At 40.0% G+C, this 19,360-nt stretch overlaps 1 protein-coding gene across 2 annotated transcripts in view; it reads left to right on the top strand.

The window, feature by feature from the left end:
• Hacl1 (2-hydroxyacyl-CoA lyase 1) overlaps positions 1-19,360 on the top strand; it is a 34,496-nt gene that overhangs the window by 11,177 nt on the left and 3,959 nt on the right. For both annotated transcript variants that reach the window (XM_013346866.2, XM_026779857.1), the window contains 10 exons: positions 1,344-1,421; positions 2,705-2,799; positions 6,078-6,190; positions 9,229-9,364; positions 10,597-10,702; positions 11,768-11,851; positions 12,530-12,631; positions 14,759-14,913; positions 15,586-15,744; positions 17,731-17,838. In XM_013346866.2, coding sequence (XP_013202320.1) covers positions 1,344-1,421; positions 2,705-2,799; positions 6,078-6,190; positions 9,229-9,364; positions 10,597-10,702; positions 11,768-11,851; positions 12,530-12,631; positions 14,759-14,913; positions 15,586-15,744; positions 17,731-17,838 — 1,136 coding nt within the window. The remainder of the gene's footprint in view (positions 1-1,343; positions 1,422-2,704; positions 2,800-6,077; positions 6,191-9,228; positions 9,365-10,596; positions 10,703-11,767; positions 11,852-12,529; positions 12,632-14,758; positions 14,914-15,585; positions 15,745-17,730; positions 17,839-19,360) is intronic.

The raw sequence follows: 19,360 nt of genomic DNA, 5'->3' as shown, positions 1-19,360 counted from the left end.
CTTATACTCTTGAATACAAAGTTTTATTGGTTAATTATAACAGTAACAAAAGTTTTCAAATGATGCTAATGTATCCAGAAAAGTAGAATTGAAAAATAATTGAAAGGAAATTTAGGTGTAGTCTTGGATATGGTGCCACACACCAGTATTTCCAACAGTTATGAAGCTGAGGCAGGAAGATTGTACATTTAAGACTATCTTAGGCTAGCAAAACCCTGATTTAGAGCAAAACAAAAATAAAATTTAGGGCAGGTGAGAAAGCACAGTGGGAAAGGGCACTTGCCATCAAGCCTAACAACCTCAGAACAGACATGACAGGATACTCAACTCCCACCTTCACAGTCCACACACACAGTGTCTTAGGTCGGGTGTCTATTGCTGTGAGGAGACAGCATGACCGTGACAACTCTTAGAAAGCAAAACATTTAATTGGGACTGATTTACAGTAGGAAGAAAGAATGACACTGGCCTGAAAGCCTGCTCCCATTGACACCCTTCCTCCAACAGGGCCACACATCCTAATAAATAGTGCCTCTCCCTATGGGCCTGTGGGGGCCATTTTTATTCAAACCACCACATACAGAGAGGAGATAAATGTGTAAAATAGTTTAAAGAAAATTTGAAGTTACTTTAAAAATTATATTCATATGAAGCATGGAGTAGAGCATTAATGTCAACCATTAAAATATATTTTCCTAAACTAATAAGTTTATTAGATCGTAAATTAAAACACAGTTTGATTTAAAATTCAAATATCCTTTTCTTATTGGAAGTTCTTAAAACTGAAGGCCATGAACATAAGATTCTGAAAAACTGAAGGATGTCTTGGCCCCCTCAAGCCTGTGTGACTAAGGCTGTCATCTTTTCCGTAGATTTCATACTGAAAAGTATCAAGGGCAAATTTCTCCATGTTCCTCAAAGTGCATTAGACAGTGTAGAGGTAGCACTTCCAACTCCCATGTTCCCAGAGCATAGCAGAAATGGAAGACGATGTAAGATGCATCAGGTGAATTTTCATAGTCTTGCTGGGCACTTGCTTGTCAGCTAACCTCCCCCAGCAGTTTATAAGAATACCCGTTTGCCTGTTTTATGGTACATGGTGTATATTATTTTTATTTTTGCTAATCTGAGAAAGGAAAATAATGTTTTGATTCTAGAATCATCCTGAGAAAGGACTTTGTGATTTGAATGTTTTTTTGAGATAACCTAAAAAAAAAAAGCCACATTTTTTTCTATCTTGCCTCTAAATGTAAAAAGCAGTAATGACTTGAACATTTTATCTTCCCTTTATGAGAACAATATAATTGTGATCTGAATTTAAATGATTTTCATTTTCTGTATAGGTTGAAGCTTGCAGATTATATAGCAAGTTCTCTGCCCGGCCAGCCAGCATAGAACATATTCCTTCTGTTATTGAAAAGGTACAGTATTTACTGAAAAGCTCTCCGGAGATTGGCCCCAGTGTCTCATGTAATGTGCCAAGCACATACTCCTCTGCAGAGCAACACCTTCAGCGCTGCTATTTTTGTTCATAATGGAGCGATAATATTCCCAGACTATAAAAATGACATTGTTAAAAAGCTATTTGCATTCTACCGTTCACTGCCATTATATTTAATTATTGAAACAGAGGGAAAGCAAGCTATTTTTGGAATAAAGTTTCTCCTGTATGTTAGTTCCTTAAATTATCTTTTTATTTGAACCAAAGTAAAGATAAATATATATCTGGGTAATGATCTCTTAAGCATTTGCAAAAAATGTTGGGAATATTGCATATAAGATCGTCTTTTACTTAATTAAATAACATGTTGTAAATTAATGTTAGCTAGCAAGAGTTTTATGTGAAATTATAATTGAGCTATTTCAAAACCATGCATTACAGAATCAATTTGATACATCGTAAATTGTCACAGTTTCTGAAAACGCTGCCAAGTAGTTAAGGTTAAGAAGTGGGTAAAAGTTCATGATCCAGCGTAAACAGCAAGCAGAGACTAATGCCTGCTCTTCAAGTGTAATAGAGCATGAATCTCAGGGCCTTACAGGAACTCTTTATCCCCCTTTAGACGAAATTATCTTTCAGAAATAAGAGTTAATGGAGGACATTTCAATTTTAATTATAACTTTTTTTTTTGTTTTTGTTTTTGTTTTTCAAGACAGGGTTTCTCTGTAGCTTTAGAGCCTGTCCTGGAAGTCACTCTGTAGCCCAGGCTGACCTCGAACTCGCAGAGCTCTGCCTGCCTCTGCCTCTGAGTGCTGGGATTAAAGGCCTGCGCCACCAGCACCCAAAGCAGAGACTAATGGATGCTCTTCAAGTGTAATAGAGCATGAATCTCAGGGCCTTACAGGAACTCTTTATCCCCCTTTAGACGAAATTATCTTTCAGAAATAAGAGTTAATGGAGGACATTTCAATTTTAATTATAACTTTTTTTTGTTTTTGTTTTTCAAGACAGGGTTTCTCTGTAGCTTTAGAGCCTGTCCTGGAACTAGCTCTTGTAGATCAGGCTGGCCTTGAACTCACAGAGATCTGCCTGCCTCCGCCCTCCAAGTGCTGGGATTAAAGGCGTGCCCCATCACTGCCCGGTTTAATTATAACTTTTATCCAGCTAAGAATGCCTCAAGAAAACTTAGTGTTCACTTCACACTTTTAGAGTAACTTGAAGAAGAATATGATAATTGAGACATTTTGTTTGTCATAAACACAGGCAGTGAGAAGCAGTATCTATGGTCGGCCAGGTGCTTGTTACGTTGACATTCCTGCAGATCTCGTGATCCTCCAGGAGAATGTGAATTCTATAAAGTAAGAATTATTCAGATTCTTCCTTAGTTTTGTGTTATCATACTTACTCTTCGAAAAGAATTTATCTAGCAGTTTGTTAATCTCCAAGTGTCTCAATACTTTTGATGATTTTGTAATTAAACTGAGTCCTAGCCAAAAGGCTTGGTTCTTTTCATTTAAGTGGTATTACTTAGTAACTGTCTATCGATTTAATTACTAATCTAATACTTGGAACTTCCTGATTCCTTATTCAAAGTTATTCACCCAGTTAATAACCTCAGATATATGTCTCCATTAACGTATGGGTTATTAACATATAGGTTGAATTCTCTATGTCTCACCAGCTGCTCCCAAATAACTATAATTTAATTAAAATTATTAATTTTAAATGATAGGCCAATAACTCAGGATGATCCTAGCTAACTCTTACATTTAAATTAACCCATGTTTCTTATTTACCCTCTGTCATGTGGCTGTAACTTCTTTCAACATGGCACTTTCATCTTGCTTCTCTGCATCTGCTCGAGATGCCTCTGATTCCACCCTTCTTCTTCCCAGTGTCCTTAGTTTGGCTCGCCCCCTAACCTTATCTTGTTCAGCTATTGGCCAGTTTTGTTATTAAATCAATCACAGCAACATATATTCACACATTGACAAGCATTTCACTGTAAGCCAAGAGATAAGATAGATGATTGATGAAAGCGTTATTAGGACTTAGTATAAAAAGTGTTCGTCTAGCATCCCCATAACTTAAAATGTTCTGAAGTGTGTTTCTGTGATTTGTCCCTCACTTTGATTTCTTAAATAAACCTTGAGTGAAAAGAAGTACAAGAAAGTCACACTTAATTGTCACTCGCCTTGATAAATATGCTACCGTCGTCCATCAACCCCCTAAGTGGTATTTCTTTAGTCTTAGGAATAAAATATACCTTTTCTGTTATAACGTTTTTAGAGAAATCCAGGAATGTCGAAATCATTCTTTGAAAAAAAGTTTTATTTTATTATTGTACTGCTGTCTGGGGGGGCAGCCTCCAGCAGCACAAGGAGTCCACGGAGTCGGCGAAGCTGATCTTTTCTATCGGAGGGTGTTAGGGGAAAAGGCACTCACAAACTCTGTTGGTCATTTATTCTCTCCTCATGTTGTTTCACAGCTTTTATACCCCAGCAGAATCTTCCAGCCAGTGTAAGAGTCAAAACAGTTGTGTTCTATTTCTCAAGTGAAAGATTATTGGTAAAAACATGTTTTTAATCCCTCATATGATTAAACATTTTATATATTACAGGTGAAATACAAATTATCCCAAGAACCCACATGCATTCATACCCAAACAACTTGTAGATTAACCATGTGGCAAGCATGGTGTTCTTGTCAGGTCTTTCACTGGCAGGCTACATTCTACAGTTACAAATTACTGTAGAATTACTTTATTACTTATCTTGAAAGGAATCTTAAAGAAATAATAAACATAAACTTTGATATTTGAAAAAGAATCAGTCAGGGGCTGGAGAGATGGCTCAGCGGTTAAGAGCATTGCGTGCTCTTCCAAAGGACCCGAGTTCGATTCCCAGCAACCACATGGTGGCTCACAACCATCTGTAATGAGGTCTGGTGCCCTCTTCTAGCAGGCATATATGCAAACAGAATATTGTATCCATAATAAATAAATAAATATTTATAAAAAAAGAAAAAAGAAAAAGAATCAGTCAGTTCTCCTTTAAATCTTTAGGGTACATATCCATTCATTAATAGTTTTTTACATCAGGAGATTGAGAACAGAAATGGATATAAAGGATTAATCATCACCGTTGGTCATCATCCAAATCTAGCAATGAAAGTCCATCAGCCAGTTATAATCGGACTGCTTTGTTCTTGTTTCCTGACCTTAAAGAGTTTCACATTCAATTATGTTCCTTTCTAAGACTTTAGATAGTCTTCTTGGGTTTTTTACCTCAAAGTTACTTAACAAAAACATCTAAGTCTAACTTTGTTATTTTCAAAGCTTTGTTTCAGCTGTGATGCACTCTGAGATCCATGAACACATCTCCCAACATTTAGGTTAAAGAATTTAAACTAGCTATTGGGATTTGATTGTTAATTGTCATTAACTTGAGCTCCAAGCCATGCAGCTCCTTAGGTGAGACTCACAGACCTTAACTGTGAAACATCCTTGTATTTATTTTTATTCATCAAAACTCTGTATAAGCCAATATTATTATTATCAAAGTAGACAGTACAGCTTAGGGAGAGGTCATCTTCTTGACAATCCACAGGTAAAAATGCCCACTAGAATGGTACCTTTCCTTTTTGTCATGCATATTTAATCAACATGTTGAATTTATAGTTAGAAGATTTAAGACTGATTTCACTGTGTAGTCCAGCCTGGTTTCAAAGCCAATCCTTTTGCCTTCACTTCCCAAGTACTGGGTTTACTAGTGTGCACTACTATCCTGAGCCTTCATACACATTATATAGGTTACATTTCTCCTGTAGTTTATTTATTGAACATCCATAACAATGAATATTCATTGTTTTAAGTGTGTATATGTGTGCTGAAACAGTGTCTCACTACAGAGCCTTGGCTGGAACTCTCTGTAGATCAGGCTGGCCTCAAACTCAGATATCCGCCTGCCTCTGGCTCCTAAGTGCTAGATTAAAGCGTGTGCCAACACTGCCTAGCGTGTTTCATTGTTATTTCTTAAACGCAATGTTTGTGGACCTTGCTATTATGGAAATGGTTCTCTAGTAGCTACAGACAGTGGTCAGTATATTCAGTATACTGGGGTAGTTTCTACTTGTTAGAACCAGACATGATGACATCTAGTGTGTGTGTGTGTGTGTGTGTGTGTGTGTGTGTGTGTGTGTGTGAGTATGACTATCAAAATAATACTGAGGAATGAAGGACAGTGTGCCTTAGGTGAGTTGAAAATGTAGCCTCTCTTTAAACTTGTGTAGAGGTTGATGCCCTATTTTATTGTGTGTCTAGATAGTTGGCTAATATAGATCTCATTTTTTAAAAAATTTTTTCGAGAACAGGGTTTCCCAGTAGCTATAGACCCAGTCATGGCACTAGCTCTGTAGACCAGGCTGGTCTCAAACTCACAGAGATCCACCTGTCTCTGCCTCCTGAGTGCTGGGATTAGAGGTATGCACCACCACTCTCAGCCTACAGCATTTATTTGTGTGTGCGCATATGCATGCTTTAGTGGTCTTTGGACTTGGTGGCAAGTGCCTTTACTTGCTGAGCTATCTCCAAGCCCCTAGCCTCTTTTCATTATTACAGCATCATTTTTATTTCTAGGTACAAGGAGTGCTGCATGCCATCTCCAGTTAGCATGGCCGAAACCCCTGCTGTGTGTATGGCAGCATCTGTTATTAGAAATGCCAAACGGCCCCTGCTCATCATCGGGAAAGGTAGCACAAGAACTCCGAGTCACAGACTGTGGGAATGTTGGCACTGTCTTCGTTGCCTGTTTTTATGTGCTCTGGTGTTTGTAATTGCCGCAAATGCTCTTTTCATCCATTTCCAAATCACAGAACTCATGTTCAGTGGCCTGAAGACCTTACTTTTACAAAGAATAATTTTATTTCTTGACTTAGAAGTAAATAAGTGGTATGGGAGGTCTTCTGTCTATGTGTTGCTTTATTGATTAATGAATAAAAAACTGCTTTGAGCCTGTGTCTGGGAAAAACAGAACTAGGTGGGGGAAAAGAACTAGGCTGTATGTTGAGAGAAGGAAGGGACTGAGTCAGAGAGAGGCCATGGAGCCACTGCCAGAGACAGATGTGCTGAGACTTTGCTGGTAAGCCACTGCCACATGGCGATACACAGATTAGTGGAGATGGGTTAAATTAATATGTAAGAGTTAGACAATAAGGAGCTAGAACTAATGGGCCAAGCAGTGATTGAAATAATATGGTTTCTGTGTGATTATTTCGGATCTGAGCTAGCCGGGAACCAACAAGCAATCCCTCCCTCCTACAAATAAGTTTTTTCTATTACAGATATTTCAGAAAAATCTAGAAAAGTTTTAGAAAAAAAAGAAATCACTCCATCCAAGGAAATCAGTTTTGGCCAACAGTATTTTATTTATTTCACTTTTAAAATTAATTAGTTGATTGATTAATTAATTAATTTGGTGTTTTGAGACGGTTTCTCTGTGTAACAGCCCTTCCTGTCCTGGAACTAGCTCTGTAGATCAGGCTGGCCTCGAACTCACAGAGATCCTTCTGCCTTTGCCTCCTGAGTGCTGGGATTAAAGGTGTACACCACCACTGCCCAGCCAGTATTTTATTTTTTATGCTTATTTTACAGATTGTGATAATGTCATATAGACAGTTTTATATTTGATAAGCTATTTATAATAACTATTTTTCTTAAAATTATTTCCTAAACACAATTTTAATGTTGAATTGTATACATTGACACTTGTTGTCAAATGTTTGTTTGTTTATAGTAGCTGTGGTAAACATTCTTATGCAAAGTTTTTCCATAGTTAGGATTTATGGTAGTGCTCCAAAAAGAGAATTAACTAAATTAAAAAGTATGGGTATCTGAATGACTTTTGGAACTGAAATTGCTTACTCCTTAGATATCACAGAAACAATTCATATTCCTGTTAGCAATTTATTATTATTGTTTTTTTCTTTTTCTATTTTGTAGATGGATTATTTATTTATTTATTTTAGTTTTTCAAGATAGGGTTTATCTGTGTAGCCTATACTGGCACTTGCTCTGTAGACCAGGCTGGCCTCAAACTCATAGAGCTCTGCCTGCCTCTGCCTCCCAAATGCTGGGATTAAACAAGTGCACTTTACAATTCTTTTTAATTCTATGTATGGTATGTGTGTGTACATTTTCATGCATGTGCATATGTGGATACCAAAAGTCTTTCTGTAGCTGTCAACAGGGTCTTTTACTGAATCCAAAACTCACTGATTTGGCTAGAGTATCTGGCCAGTGATTCCTGCGATCCACCTGTCTGCATTCCTCCAGTGCTAGGATTACAGATGTGCACCACCACATCTGGATCCAGACTCTCCAGTGCTAGGGTTACATATGTGCACCGCCACATCTGGATCCAGACTCTCCAGTGTTACAGATGTGCACCACCACGTCTGGATCCAGACTCTCCAGTGCTAGGGTTACAGATGTGTACCGCCACATCTGGATCCAGACTCTCCAGTGCTAGGGTTACAGATGTGCACCACCATGTCTAGATCCAGACTCTCCAGTGTTACAGATGTGCACCACCACATCTGGATCCAGACTCTCTAGTGTTAGGGTTACAGATGTGCACCGCCATTCCAGACTTGGGTCCTCATGCTTACACTGCAAGCACCTTATCGACTGAGCTACACCCTTACTGTTTTATATATATATATACACATACACACACTCTTATGCTGTGTGCTCTGGGAAGGTGAGATGGAGTTATAAGAAAGGGAGTATTTTATGTGGGTGTTGTGAAGAAAGGATCTAGAGGATATGACATCCACAGCTGTACCATTAAGAAACAGTCATTCCCCATGTAGACAAGGGGAACAAAGGTGTCTAAGAAGCAAGGCCTGAGTATACAAAGACACCCAGACAAGAAAGAGTAAGAAAACTTTCTGGCTGAACTAAAAGCACTATTTTTCTTGCATATACATTATAAAGAATTCTAAGATGACCTTTTAGTGCAAAACAAAACTGGATATGAATGTAACTATACTATTTAGTAGAATTCTATAGAGAAATGGATGATATGCTACTAGCTCTAAAGAATATAAAATTAAAGCTGAGCGGTGGTAGCACATGCCTTTAATCTCAGCACTCAAGAGGCAGAGGCAAGAGGATCTCTGTGAGTTTGAGGCCATCCTCCTCCACAAAGAAAGTTCCAGAACAGCCAGGACTGTTACAGAGAGAAAGAGAAATCCTATCTTGAAAAACAAAAACAAAACTCTCTCTCTCTCTCTCTCTGTCTCTCTCTCTGTCTCTCTCTCTGTCTCTCTCTCTCTCTCTCTCTCTCTGTATGTATGTAATTAAATAAAATAATAGCAGTCATGATGACTACAGAAATGAGATTATTCCTATATGTCGAAACAGTAGTTTTCAGTGTCACTGAGGGCATGTTTTATTCTGCAGCACACAGTTGTAAAAACAGATATGTACCACAGCATTGTAGCAACCCTCAAAACTCAGACACAGTGTACTGCAGAGGAGGCTTATAGGTAATAGAGGGCAAAGGTCTTCCCTGCCCATTTATATTCAGGGAATTGTGGGTAGTAGTTTAGCAGACCCTGAGCATAAAGCAGGAAGGTGAGAGCAGCAGGAGATACACGTTTTTGTTTAAAGGCAGTTCTTCATTTTGCTTTAAAGCTGATGTTTATACAGTAGAGGATCACATGATTCATTGGAGGTTCCCGGTGTGCAGTGTGACTGATTATCCAGTGATTTGCATTTTTTGTAGGTGCCGCTTATTCCCGTGCAGAGGACAGTCTCCGGAAGCTGGTGGAGCAGTGCAATTTGCCATTTTTGCCCACCCCTATGGGGAAGGGTGTTGTCCCTGACAATCATCCAAACTGTGTAGGTGCAGCCAGATCCAGGTGTGTGGCATTCCAGGCTCTTTGTTTCTTTTTTGTTTGTTTGTTTTTAAGACAGGTTTTCTCTTCGTAGTTCTGGTTGTCCTGGAACTTACTCTGTAGACCAGGCTGGTCTCAAACTCAGAGAGATCCTTTTGTCTCTGTCTCCTGAGTGCTGGGATTAAAGGCCCGTGCTATCACTTCCTGGTAGTTGTTTGGACTCTTATCCAATTTTCATTTTTTCTATATCTGTAAAAATTTTTCAGTTGGCATCACACTAGTATAATATCTGCCTTCTGCTACCTACAGAGTGATGTGCTTACAGTACCATCGGTAGAATCTTTGGAATTTTCACAAAGCAAAAGTCCCAAATTTAGATGATGAAGTTACTGAAAATTTGTGAAAGCACAACCTGGTCTCGATTATTTGCATATTAGGTGAAAATGCATATAGTATATTTTCGAAAGCAATTCCAGACTGAAGATGTAGCTCAATTGGGAGAGTCCTTATCTAGCAGGCATTAAGTCCTGCGTTGTATAAGTTGGGCATGGTGGCACATGTCTTTAATCCCATCACCAAGGAGCATCTGCTCCTGGAAATCAGTGTGCAGAATGCATTGAGATGCAAACATGGGTCTGGGAGCTGGAGTGGGACTCACTAAGGTGCTTGACTAGCATGCTTGAGCTCCTGGTTTCAGCCCCAGAAACACCTACAAACCAAAAGCTAGCCAGGCATAGTGGTGCATGCCTGAAACCTCAGCATTTAGAAGCTGAGGGAAGAGGACCACAAGTTTGAGGCCAACTTTAGTTTAAAAAGCAATATCCCATCTTCAAAACAAAACAAAATGACAGAATATGTTTTTCTATGTGTTGGGGGGTAGAGTGCATACATGCAGGTGTGGATACCAAGGATTTCTTAGGTTTCTTCTCAGTCACATTTCCCCTTAGTTTTGAGACGGGGTCTCTAACTGATCCTGAAGCTTGCCAGTTTGACTAGGCACCTGGCTTGCACCTGTCCCCACCCCCAGCGCCCAGGTGGGGACAGCACCATAGCAGTCACCCTTTATGTGGGCGCCAAGGGTCCAGATCAGGTTCTCATGCTTGCACAGCAAGCATTTTGCCCACTGAGCCATCTTCCCAATCTTTCAAAACTCAATTAGAAAGATCAGATTTACTCTAGAAGCTCCAAATTATCTAGACTTCGAAAATATTTTAGGAAAATCATTAGTTTCTTTGCTGTTAATTTTTTTAAAACAGGGCTCTGCAGTTTGCTGATGTGATTGTGTTATTTGGTGCGAGGCTGAACTGGATATTACATTTTGGATTGCCTCCAAGATACCAAGCAGATGTGAAGTTTATTCAGGTACTGGGCATGGGGGCGGGGGGATGACTCTGATCAGCTCTGTGCTTCTTTGTTCGCCCTCTTTTGTAAAGAACCTTTTCTCTTACAGAAATAGATTTTACAAATTATCTGATGTAATTACAGGTACCAAAGTCAGCTGCCTTTTCAAGCCTACAAAGTATCTTGTGCTAATTTTAAGGAGAAAAGCTTTCAAAGTCGAGTCTGAAACAATTTGAAAAGCATAATTTGCCTTTTCCTTGCAGCTGGAGTGTATTTAAAGACAAAGAGAGGCTTAAGTAGGATGATAGACTGGAGGGACACCTCGGTTTTGTAAGGAGGTGAATTGTCCTTTTAGATGCTAAAACTGTCTCTGGAAACCTCTAGATGACTCTTCCTTGAACTCACCTGCCCCTAAACTGAATGTCTTGGAAAGTAGTCCAACCTCTCCTGGTGCCCCCTGAGGTCAGCAGAGGGCACCACATACCCAGGAACTGGAGCCAGTGTTGGGACTCAAATTGAGTTTCTCTAGAAGAGGTCTTAACTTCTGAGTCACCTCTCTGTCCTTCTTAAAGTTTTTTGTTGTTGTTGTCTTTATTTGGATGGGTTTTGTTGTTGTTGTTTTGTTTGTTTTGTTGTTGCTGTTGTTTTTGGTTTTTGTGGTTTTTTGTTTGTTTGTTTGTTTGTTTGTTTGTGGAAACAAGAGTTTCTCTGTTTAGTCCTGGCTGTCCTGGAACTCATTCTGTAGACCAGGCTGGCTTCATACTCAGAGATCCACCTGCCTTTGCCTTCCAAGTGCTGGGGTTAAAGGTATGCACCCCACCACTGGCACAATAGCCTTTCTTAAAGGTTTTTAAGAGCTGGTTGCTCTTCCAGAAGTTCAGGGTTCAATTCCCGACACTCACATGGCAGCCCACAACCTTTTGTAACTCCGTTCAAGAGTATTTAATGTTTTCTTCTCTCTTCTATGTGATACAGACATACAGACAGACAAAACACTCATACCAGAAAATAAAAAATAATTTCTCAATTTGTTCAAAACAAAAAAGACCAAACATGGCTTGTTCTTCAGGTTTTTCTCTTTTTTAGATTGATATCTGTGCAGAAGAATTGGGAAATAATGTAAGGCCTTCTGTGACTTTGCTAGGAGACATAAATGCTGTTTCTAAGCAGGTAATTCCTTTCTCTGGATTTTAATTCCTGTGGACTGTTCTCTGTGGACAGTCAATTCTGGATAATGTTAGTCTTGATTGGCTTGGTGGCAAGTTCATGATGGGAAACTAACTTTAACTGTAAGTTTGGAACTTGGTAAATTCAGCTCATTGTACACTGTTCATATTTGTGGAAGTTAAGCATTTAGAACACTAATTTGATATCATGAAAATTTAAGGTTAGTCAAACCAGAATTCAGTAGGTAGAATTCAGCTTTCTGAGAAAATTACAATACAGCATTAGTTTAACTTGACTTACACAGTGGAAATATAACAGTATATTTTTAGGTAGTAAAGGAATTTTTACTCTTTAAACTACAATCAAGGACTTGTCTAAGTTTCTATTTATATGTAATCTATACATTTCATTGTGGCCGGAGGTAAAATATGGTCACATTTATCGCTCGATTTTGTATGATATTCGTTATCTTGAGTGCACAGCATTTGAGATGCAGATGCAGTCCATGTCACATGTGCAGTCATTCTGCAGCATTTGGTCTGTGAGTGTGGCTCACCCTGCTACCCACTGGTCTGCCATCAGTTGCTTTGCAGGAAGAGAAGCAAGTGTGAGCAATGTGAAGGGCAGAGCAGTGTGCCATTGCCTGCTTTAAGGAAGTTTGTTTGTTTGTTTGTTTTTTAGCTTTTGGAACAGTTTGATAAAACCCCATGGCAGTACCCCATAGACAGCAAATGGTGGGAGACTCTGAGGGAAAAAATGAGGACCAATGAAGCTGCATCCAAGGTAATGTGGGACCAGTTGTGTTTTAAGATCCCTTCAAGTTGATGAGTTGCTTTGGCTTCTCATAATGGGGCATAGACAGTCCTAGGAAGTACTGCATTGTGTAGGCTTGGGGATCAAAAGGGGTGCTGCTGGGGCACAGCTCTCAAAAGGTCCACAAACCAGAAAGTCAGATAATAGCCTAATAGAAAATGGTAGTGAAGCCAGGCATGGCGGCACATGCCTTTAATCCCAGCACTGGGGAGGCAGAGGCAGGCAGATCTCAAGAGTTCGTAGCCAGCCTGGTCTATAGAGAAACCCTGTGTGGGGGGGAAGGGGTGGATAGTAAAGTTTCAACCTTGTAAATAGTTAAGAAAAAGCATATGCATGCCCTTGTGCATGCTTTTACTTTATCTTGAAAGGGCCTTAAGCTCCTTGCATAATTGAGCATCCAAAGGGTATGGTTCTTTTTAATTTTTATTTTTTTTTTGTTGTTTATTTTAAGGGTATGGTTCTTAAGTCACTGTGAGCTGTGAGAAGAAAAGCAATCTGACCCTGGAAAGCTGTCAGTTTGATTTTGGTGCATAATATCATAATTAAATCCTATTACATTTAAGGATTGATGCAAGAATGTCCCTTAAGTCCTAAGGGCATGTTAGGACTTAGTTATCTGCCCTTAAGATATCTTTCCTTCAAGGCACGCGAGTGTCAGTCCCCCCCTTCCTCACACACTGCCATCTATCTTTCAAGTCACTGCCAGAAACTCTTGTGGCTTTCACATCTGCCCTTGTGGCTTTGCCTCACAGTGAAGGTTTGGAGACTGTCTTGAATTTTGAGGTCACCACTAATCCTTCCCAGCGAGTACTACAGTGGGTCTCTTCAGCAGTGTTGCTGTTTTCTATTCAAAGTCATGTAAATACAGCACTTTCTCTTTGATTGTCAGATGGGGTGGTAGGTTTTCTTTTACTGTTTTGTGTATTTGGGTGTGTTCAGTTGGGTGCAGTGTTCAGTATACATTAGGGTTTCTTCTTTTTAGGTTGTTGATTCCATTTTGTGTGAGCTTGCATATATGTGCACCATGTGTGTCTAGAACCCTTGGAGGTGAGCTGGAACATGGTAGTTGTGAACTACCATGTATGTACAGGAGCCCAACCTGGGTCCTCCATAAGAGCAACAAATACCCTTGACCACTGAGCAGTCTCTCCAGCCCGCCCTAGGATTTCCTCCTGATAGAATGATACATTTGCAAGTCTGCAGTTTGAGTTAGGCACTTGTGTTTCCTAATGTAGCTGTCATCATAGAGTAAGTTTGTACTTTGAACCAAATGTCCTAGCAGAACTGATGTGGCTGACTCCACCATGTAGGGGAATCTTAGTCAGTGACTATTTCTACTGCCAAGAACCAGTCTAAGTTCTAGTTTCTCCATTGTTGTAAGTAATGTGTCTTTCCCTAGGAGCCCCTTAGGGTTTGCTCCTTTGTCAGCTTGTCAGCGCTAAGGGCGTGCACGGGGGATGTAACTTCCAGCAGAGCAGGGTAGCACCAGTGAGGCTGGAGTGCCGGGACAGGACTGTTAACTGATGAAACACCAGTGGCTCCTCTCAGCGCTGGTGGCCATGAGGCTGTTTGAAGACCTTGCTACAGCTCTGTCAATCAGGGACTTTTTAAATAGATGTAACATAGCTCCTCTACACTGTGAGAGAGAAGAACCAGATTTTCAGGTCATCTTCTGTAATCCTAACTTTTAGTTTTAAATTTAGGACCATACTTCAGATAAGACTGTTCTGAAAAATAGTTAAGACAATGTGTTTCTAAGAGTGCACAGGTATGACCTTCTGTTTGTTTAGCCCAGTGTTGCCATCTTTACTATAAGACTTCTCCAGGCGTTTAATAGGAAAGGTTCATCCACTCACCAGGTCGAGGGGATTCCCTAGTTTATGTATTGTGTCCCAACTGGGACTGTAGGGCACATTGTTCTTAGCATGGTTCTGGATTGTTCGCAGTCAAAGAGTAGCCAGTGAACAGCCATTTGGGAATCTTGTAGCTGACTGGTGGTATTGAACTGTTCCAATATGACTTTGGTAATAGCTTACTGACACTGTTATTATCATTATGTCCCAATGTAACTCAGCGTATACCTACCTCTGTTTTTAGGAATTAGCTTCCAAAAGATCCCTCCCTATGAATTACTACACAGTATTCTCCCATGTTCAAGAACAGTTACCCAGAGACTGTTTTATAGTAAGTGAGGGAGCTAATACTATGGACATTGGCCGTACCGTGCTTCAGAACTACCTTCCTCGCCACAGGTAAGACTCCAAGAAAAAAATGACACTGTGTTTAATTTGAAACCACAGAACTACTGATTAAGAAAAATATTTTAGAATTGTACATGCCAGGACCAGGCTGGCCTCAAATCCAAGAGAGAGCCACCTGCCTCTGCTTCCTGAGTGCTGAGATTAAAGATATGCGCCTCCACTGCTCAGCTCAAATGTACTCTTAGGTGAGATTTTATAGTTTTATAGTTTTTGTGGTTCATAATTCTTGGTATAATGTGATGGTTTGTGTACTCAGTTTTGTTTTGTTTTTTGTTTTTGTTTTTTTTGTTTTTGAGACAGGGTTTCTCTATGGCTTTGGAGCCTGTCCTGGAACTAGGTCAGTAGACCAGGCTGGTCTCGAACTCACAGAGATCCACCTGCCTCTGCCTCCCAAGTGCTGGGATTAGAGGTGTGCGCCACCACCGCCCGGCCTGTGTACTCAGTTTTTTACATTCATCCAAGCAATCATGTGTGGCATTTTCCTTTCATTCCGCTTATCCTTGACAACTCGCTTCCTTATATTCCAAAAATTTAATATTAAAGAAAAATGTCTATTTCTTAACTTTTTTCATAAACCATATAAATATAGATTGAAAGGTTTGTGCCACCTCCACCCTGCATGACATGTGCTACAGAGTTTGATTTTAGCTTTGTTCTCAACAGGCTTGATGCTGGCACCTTTGGAACAATGGGAGTCGGTTTGGGATTTGCTATTGCAGCTGCTCTGGTGGCTAAAGATAGAAGTCCCGGGCAGCGGGTCATCTGTGTGGAAGGCGACAGTGCCTTTGGATTTTCTGGCATGGAAGTAGAAACCATCTGCAGGTAAACAGAGCCCTAAATCATAGCATTTTATTCTCATAATATGAAAACGTACAATACTCACTTGCTTCACAACAGGAGTCCCGGGCAGCATCATGTTTTGAGGTTCCTAGTTATAAACTTTCATGGAGAGACTCCCACTGCGTCAGCGTGAGGGCTCTCCCGACCTCTTACCCGAGCTGTATTCAAACTATAATAAGACTGTTCTACTAGGGTGGTAGGTTTTTTGTGAAACATGTTTTAGGACTTTCAATACTTTGGTATAAAAAACTATCAAGATCAAACCAGGTTTGGCAATGCACTCCACTAATCCCAGCATTTGGGAATAGAGAGTAAGCAGAAGGATCTGGAGGCCAAGGTTATCCTCAGGTGCTTAGCAAGTTCAGGGTCAACCTGGACTACAGGAGTGGCTTTTCCTTTCTATAAACTATATAATCTCACCTAAGAGTGCACTTGAGATAGGCAGTGGGGGCACACACCTTTAATCCCAGCACACAGGAAGCAGAGGCAGGTGGATCTCTCTTGAGTTTGGGGCCAACCTGGTCTATAGAGTGAGTTCCAGGACAACCAGGGCTGTACAGAGAAACCCTTTCTCAAAAAAACACCAAAACAAAACAAAACAAAAGAACAGAAAAAAGCTAAAAACAAAACAACAACAAACCAAAACAAAGAAAAAAGAATATACTTCTGTGGGTCTGGAGATGGCTCAGAGATTAGGAGCACTTGTTGCTCTTACAGAAGTCCTAAGTTTGATTCCTAATACCCACAACAGAGGCTTACAACTGCCTCTAACTCCAGTTCCAGGGGACCCAAAAGCCCTCTTCTGACCTCTGACTTCTGAGGGTACCAGGCAGGCACATGTATATATGTAAGCAAAATACACACATACATAAACTAAATAAATCTAAAGAAAATGTAAAAATACACTAATGAAAAATGTTATTATACACTAGACATGTTCAATTCTCACATACTTTTCATAGTCAGCATTATTGCGGTTTAGTGGAAAGTTTGGCCTATTAGAGGTCTATACTGAAAATCCACATATGTCAAAAAGATGATGTGTGAAAAGAATTGAGCCTTTTAGAGGGTGGTAATTCCTTTCCAGTGCAGAGAGCAAATGGCTTCCACGGTCATGTGACTCAGTTGTGTCATTACCATAAACCCTCAGGGAAAAATATGATGGAAACATTAATCTAATTAATTTTAATCAATAAGAAACTGGGAGTCAAATATTAGGGTAAGAACCTGAAAGATCAAGAACAGGGAGCAACTGCCAGTTGTTTTCTACCTCTTCAGTTCCTCTGTCCGAAAGGGCCCACCTTATCACTTCCTGTCTCCTCTCTCTACAGTCCTTCAAACCTTTGTGGTAAATTTTGGTCAGATAGTGGCTAACCCTACCCCCTGGTGCCAAGCAAACTTTATTTGTCAGAACACAATCAAAATATCATACAACAATTAATAAAAGCAAACCCATATTCTTCTTCAGCCTTTTAAGGCTTTTCATCTTTGCTGCACTGTTTGAGACATTTGGACACTTATCTTCTGTACCGATCATGCCATGCTGGTTTTCATTAGAGATGCAGATTGGGTGTTATTTGCCAATGTGTCTTTCACAACATCCAGCATGAGCTGGTTATCATTGACACTTTCAACAATATAATGGGACTTTTCAGACAGTATTCCTAGGAACCATGTAGAAATAGGCCTAGGAAGGGAGGGAATGGAGAAGGTGTTTTTCTTGTAGCTGCCTGTAAAAGTTTAGTTATTTAAGATCCATAGCTAAGCAGACTATCAGCCTTGAGTACATCCTACAGCTGCAACGTTTCTATCAATGGTTTTATATTTTTATTAGGATAATTAATGCTTGGTTTTCCCTATTGAAAAAAATTTATTGAAATTGTCTCCTTTTAAGTAAAAATTTCAGTTTTAAGAAAAAGGAATTGCTTTAGAAAGAATGATCTCTTCATAGTTTACTTTCCCTTTTAGGTACAACTTGCCAATTATAGTCTTGGTAGTAAACAATAATGGAATCTACCAAGGAGTTGATGCAGACACTTGGGGGAAAATGTCAAATCTTCAAGAAGCTGCCACAATGTGAGTAACTCACAACAAATGTACAGTTAGGTTGTGTCATGTGTTAGTCTGTATTTTAAAAGTTTGCTGTATTGGAATGCGCCTACATGCTATAAACTTGGTTAGTTTGTCAGCCTTTTTAAAGTGGCAGAAGCCACTTCTTGGATCTTTTCTGTACAGCTGTCTATGATTGTTTACAATCAGGGACACTGAAGACTCAGGTCAAGATTTGTGATGTCTACCCTAGGGTAACAGCAGTGCTGGTATTTACACCAGGGAGAACTATTAATGCTGTATTTGTCAAGGTTCTCTCAAGGAACAGAAGTCATGAATGTAGATGTGATCTGCATATATGAAAAGGGAATGTATTGCCAGGCGATGGTGGTGCACGCCTTTAATCCCAGCACTCGGGAGGCAGAGGCAGGCGGATCTCTAACCATGGCTGCTTTCTAATGGATGGCCAAGAGTCCAGTAGCTGTTTAGTCCACGAATCTGATGTCTTAGCTTATCTGTAGTATTTACTGGAACCCTGAGAAAGTAGTCTCTAACACCAGTGAAGGAACGCCTGGCAGCAGAATAGAGGAACATCCCACCAAAGCTGAGGGCAAGTGAACAAAAAGCAAGCTTCTTTCTTTTATGTCCTTTTATCTGGACTGCCATGAGGTGTGGCTCGCATGTAGAGTGGGTCTTCTGACCTCAAATGATCCAGTCAAGAAAAATCCCTCACAGTCATGCCCAGATGGTTGGGTGTTAGTCGATGTAGTCAAGCTGACAGCCAAGGTTAGCCATCACAAATAGTTGCCATTTAAAGATCTTCCTTACTTTTACCACAAAGCTAAGCCTTTACCATCTGATGGAAGAGTCAAGCTAAGACTGTCAGAACTGCCATGGGCATTGACAAAACTTTCTGAGACATTCAGAGAGTAGAGTGCCAGTGTTTTCATTACACTGTTGTTTTTCCATAGCTATTTGTACTAGTTACTTTTCATTTTCTGTGATAAAACACCATAACCAAAGCAACTTGTGTTTTTTAAAAAAGTTTAATTAGGCTTACAGTTTTAGAGGGTTAAGTTAATGATGGTGGAGTGGAGGCATGGCCCTGGAGCAGCAGCTGAGAATGCATATCTTGATCCACAAGCAGGAGAAAGAGAACACATTGGGAATAGCATAGTCTTTTGAAACCTCAGAGCCTATGCCCAGGGACACACCTCCTCCAATAAGGCCACACCTCATAATCCTTCCCAAATAATTCCACTAACTGAGGACCACATATTCAAATGTAGGAGCCTGTGGGGGCCATTCTCATTCCAACCACCACGCCATGCCTTTTAGCTCCCTTCTAGTTGATAGTGTAGACTGTGCTATCTGGTGAAGAAGCTCTGAATCACATGTTACTACATAAACTTCATTAAAAATAAAGTGACAAGTTCAGTTTCTAGGCTTCAGTTGGTAGAATACTTGCTTCTTATTCACAAAGCCCTAAGTTTGACCCCCAGTATTTCATACCAGTTGGGTATGCTGGAGCACACCTATTAGTCAGAAG

This window comes from Microtus ochrogaster, chromosome 6 (genome assembly GCF_000317375.1).
Source record: "Microtus ochrogaster isolate Prairie Vole_2 chromosome 6, MicOch1.0, whole genome shotgun sequence".
NCBI classification, from domain to species: domain Eukaryota; kingdom Metazoa; phylum Chordata; class Mammalia; order Rodentia; family Cricetidae; genus Microtus; species Microtus ochrogaster.
The sequence above is the reverse complement of the archived record's forward strand: the minus strand, read 5'-3'. Positions and strand labels throughout refer to the sequence as shown.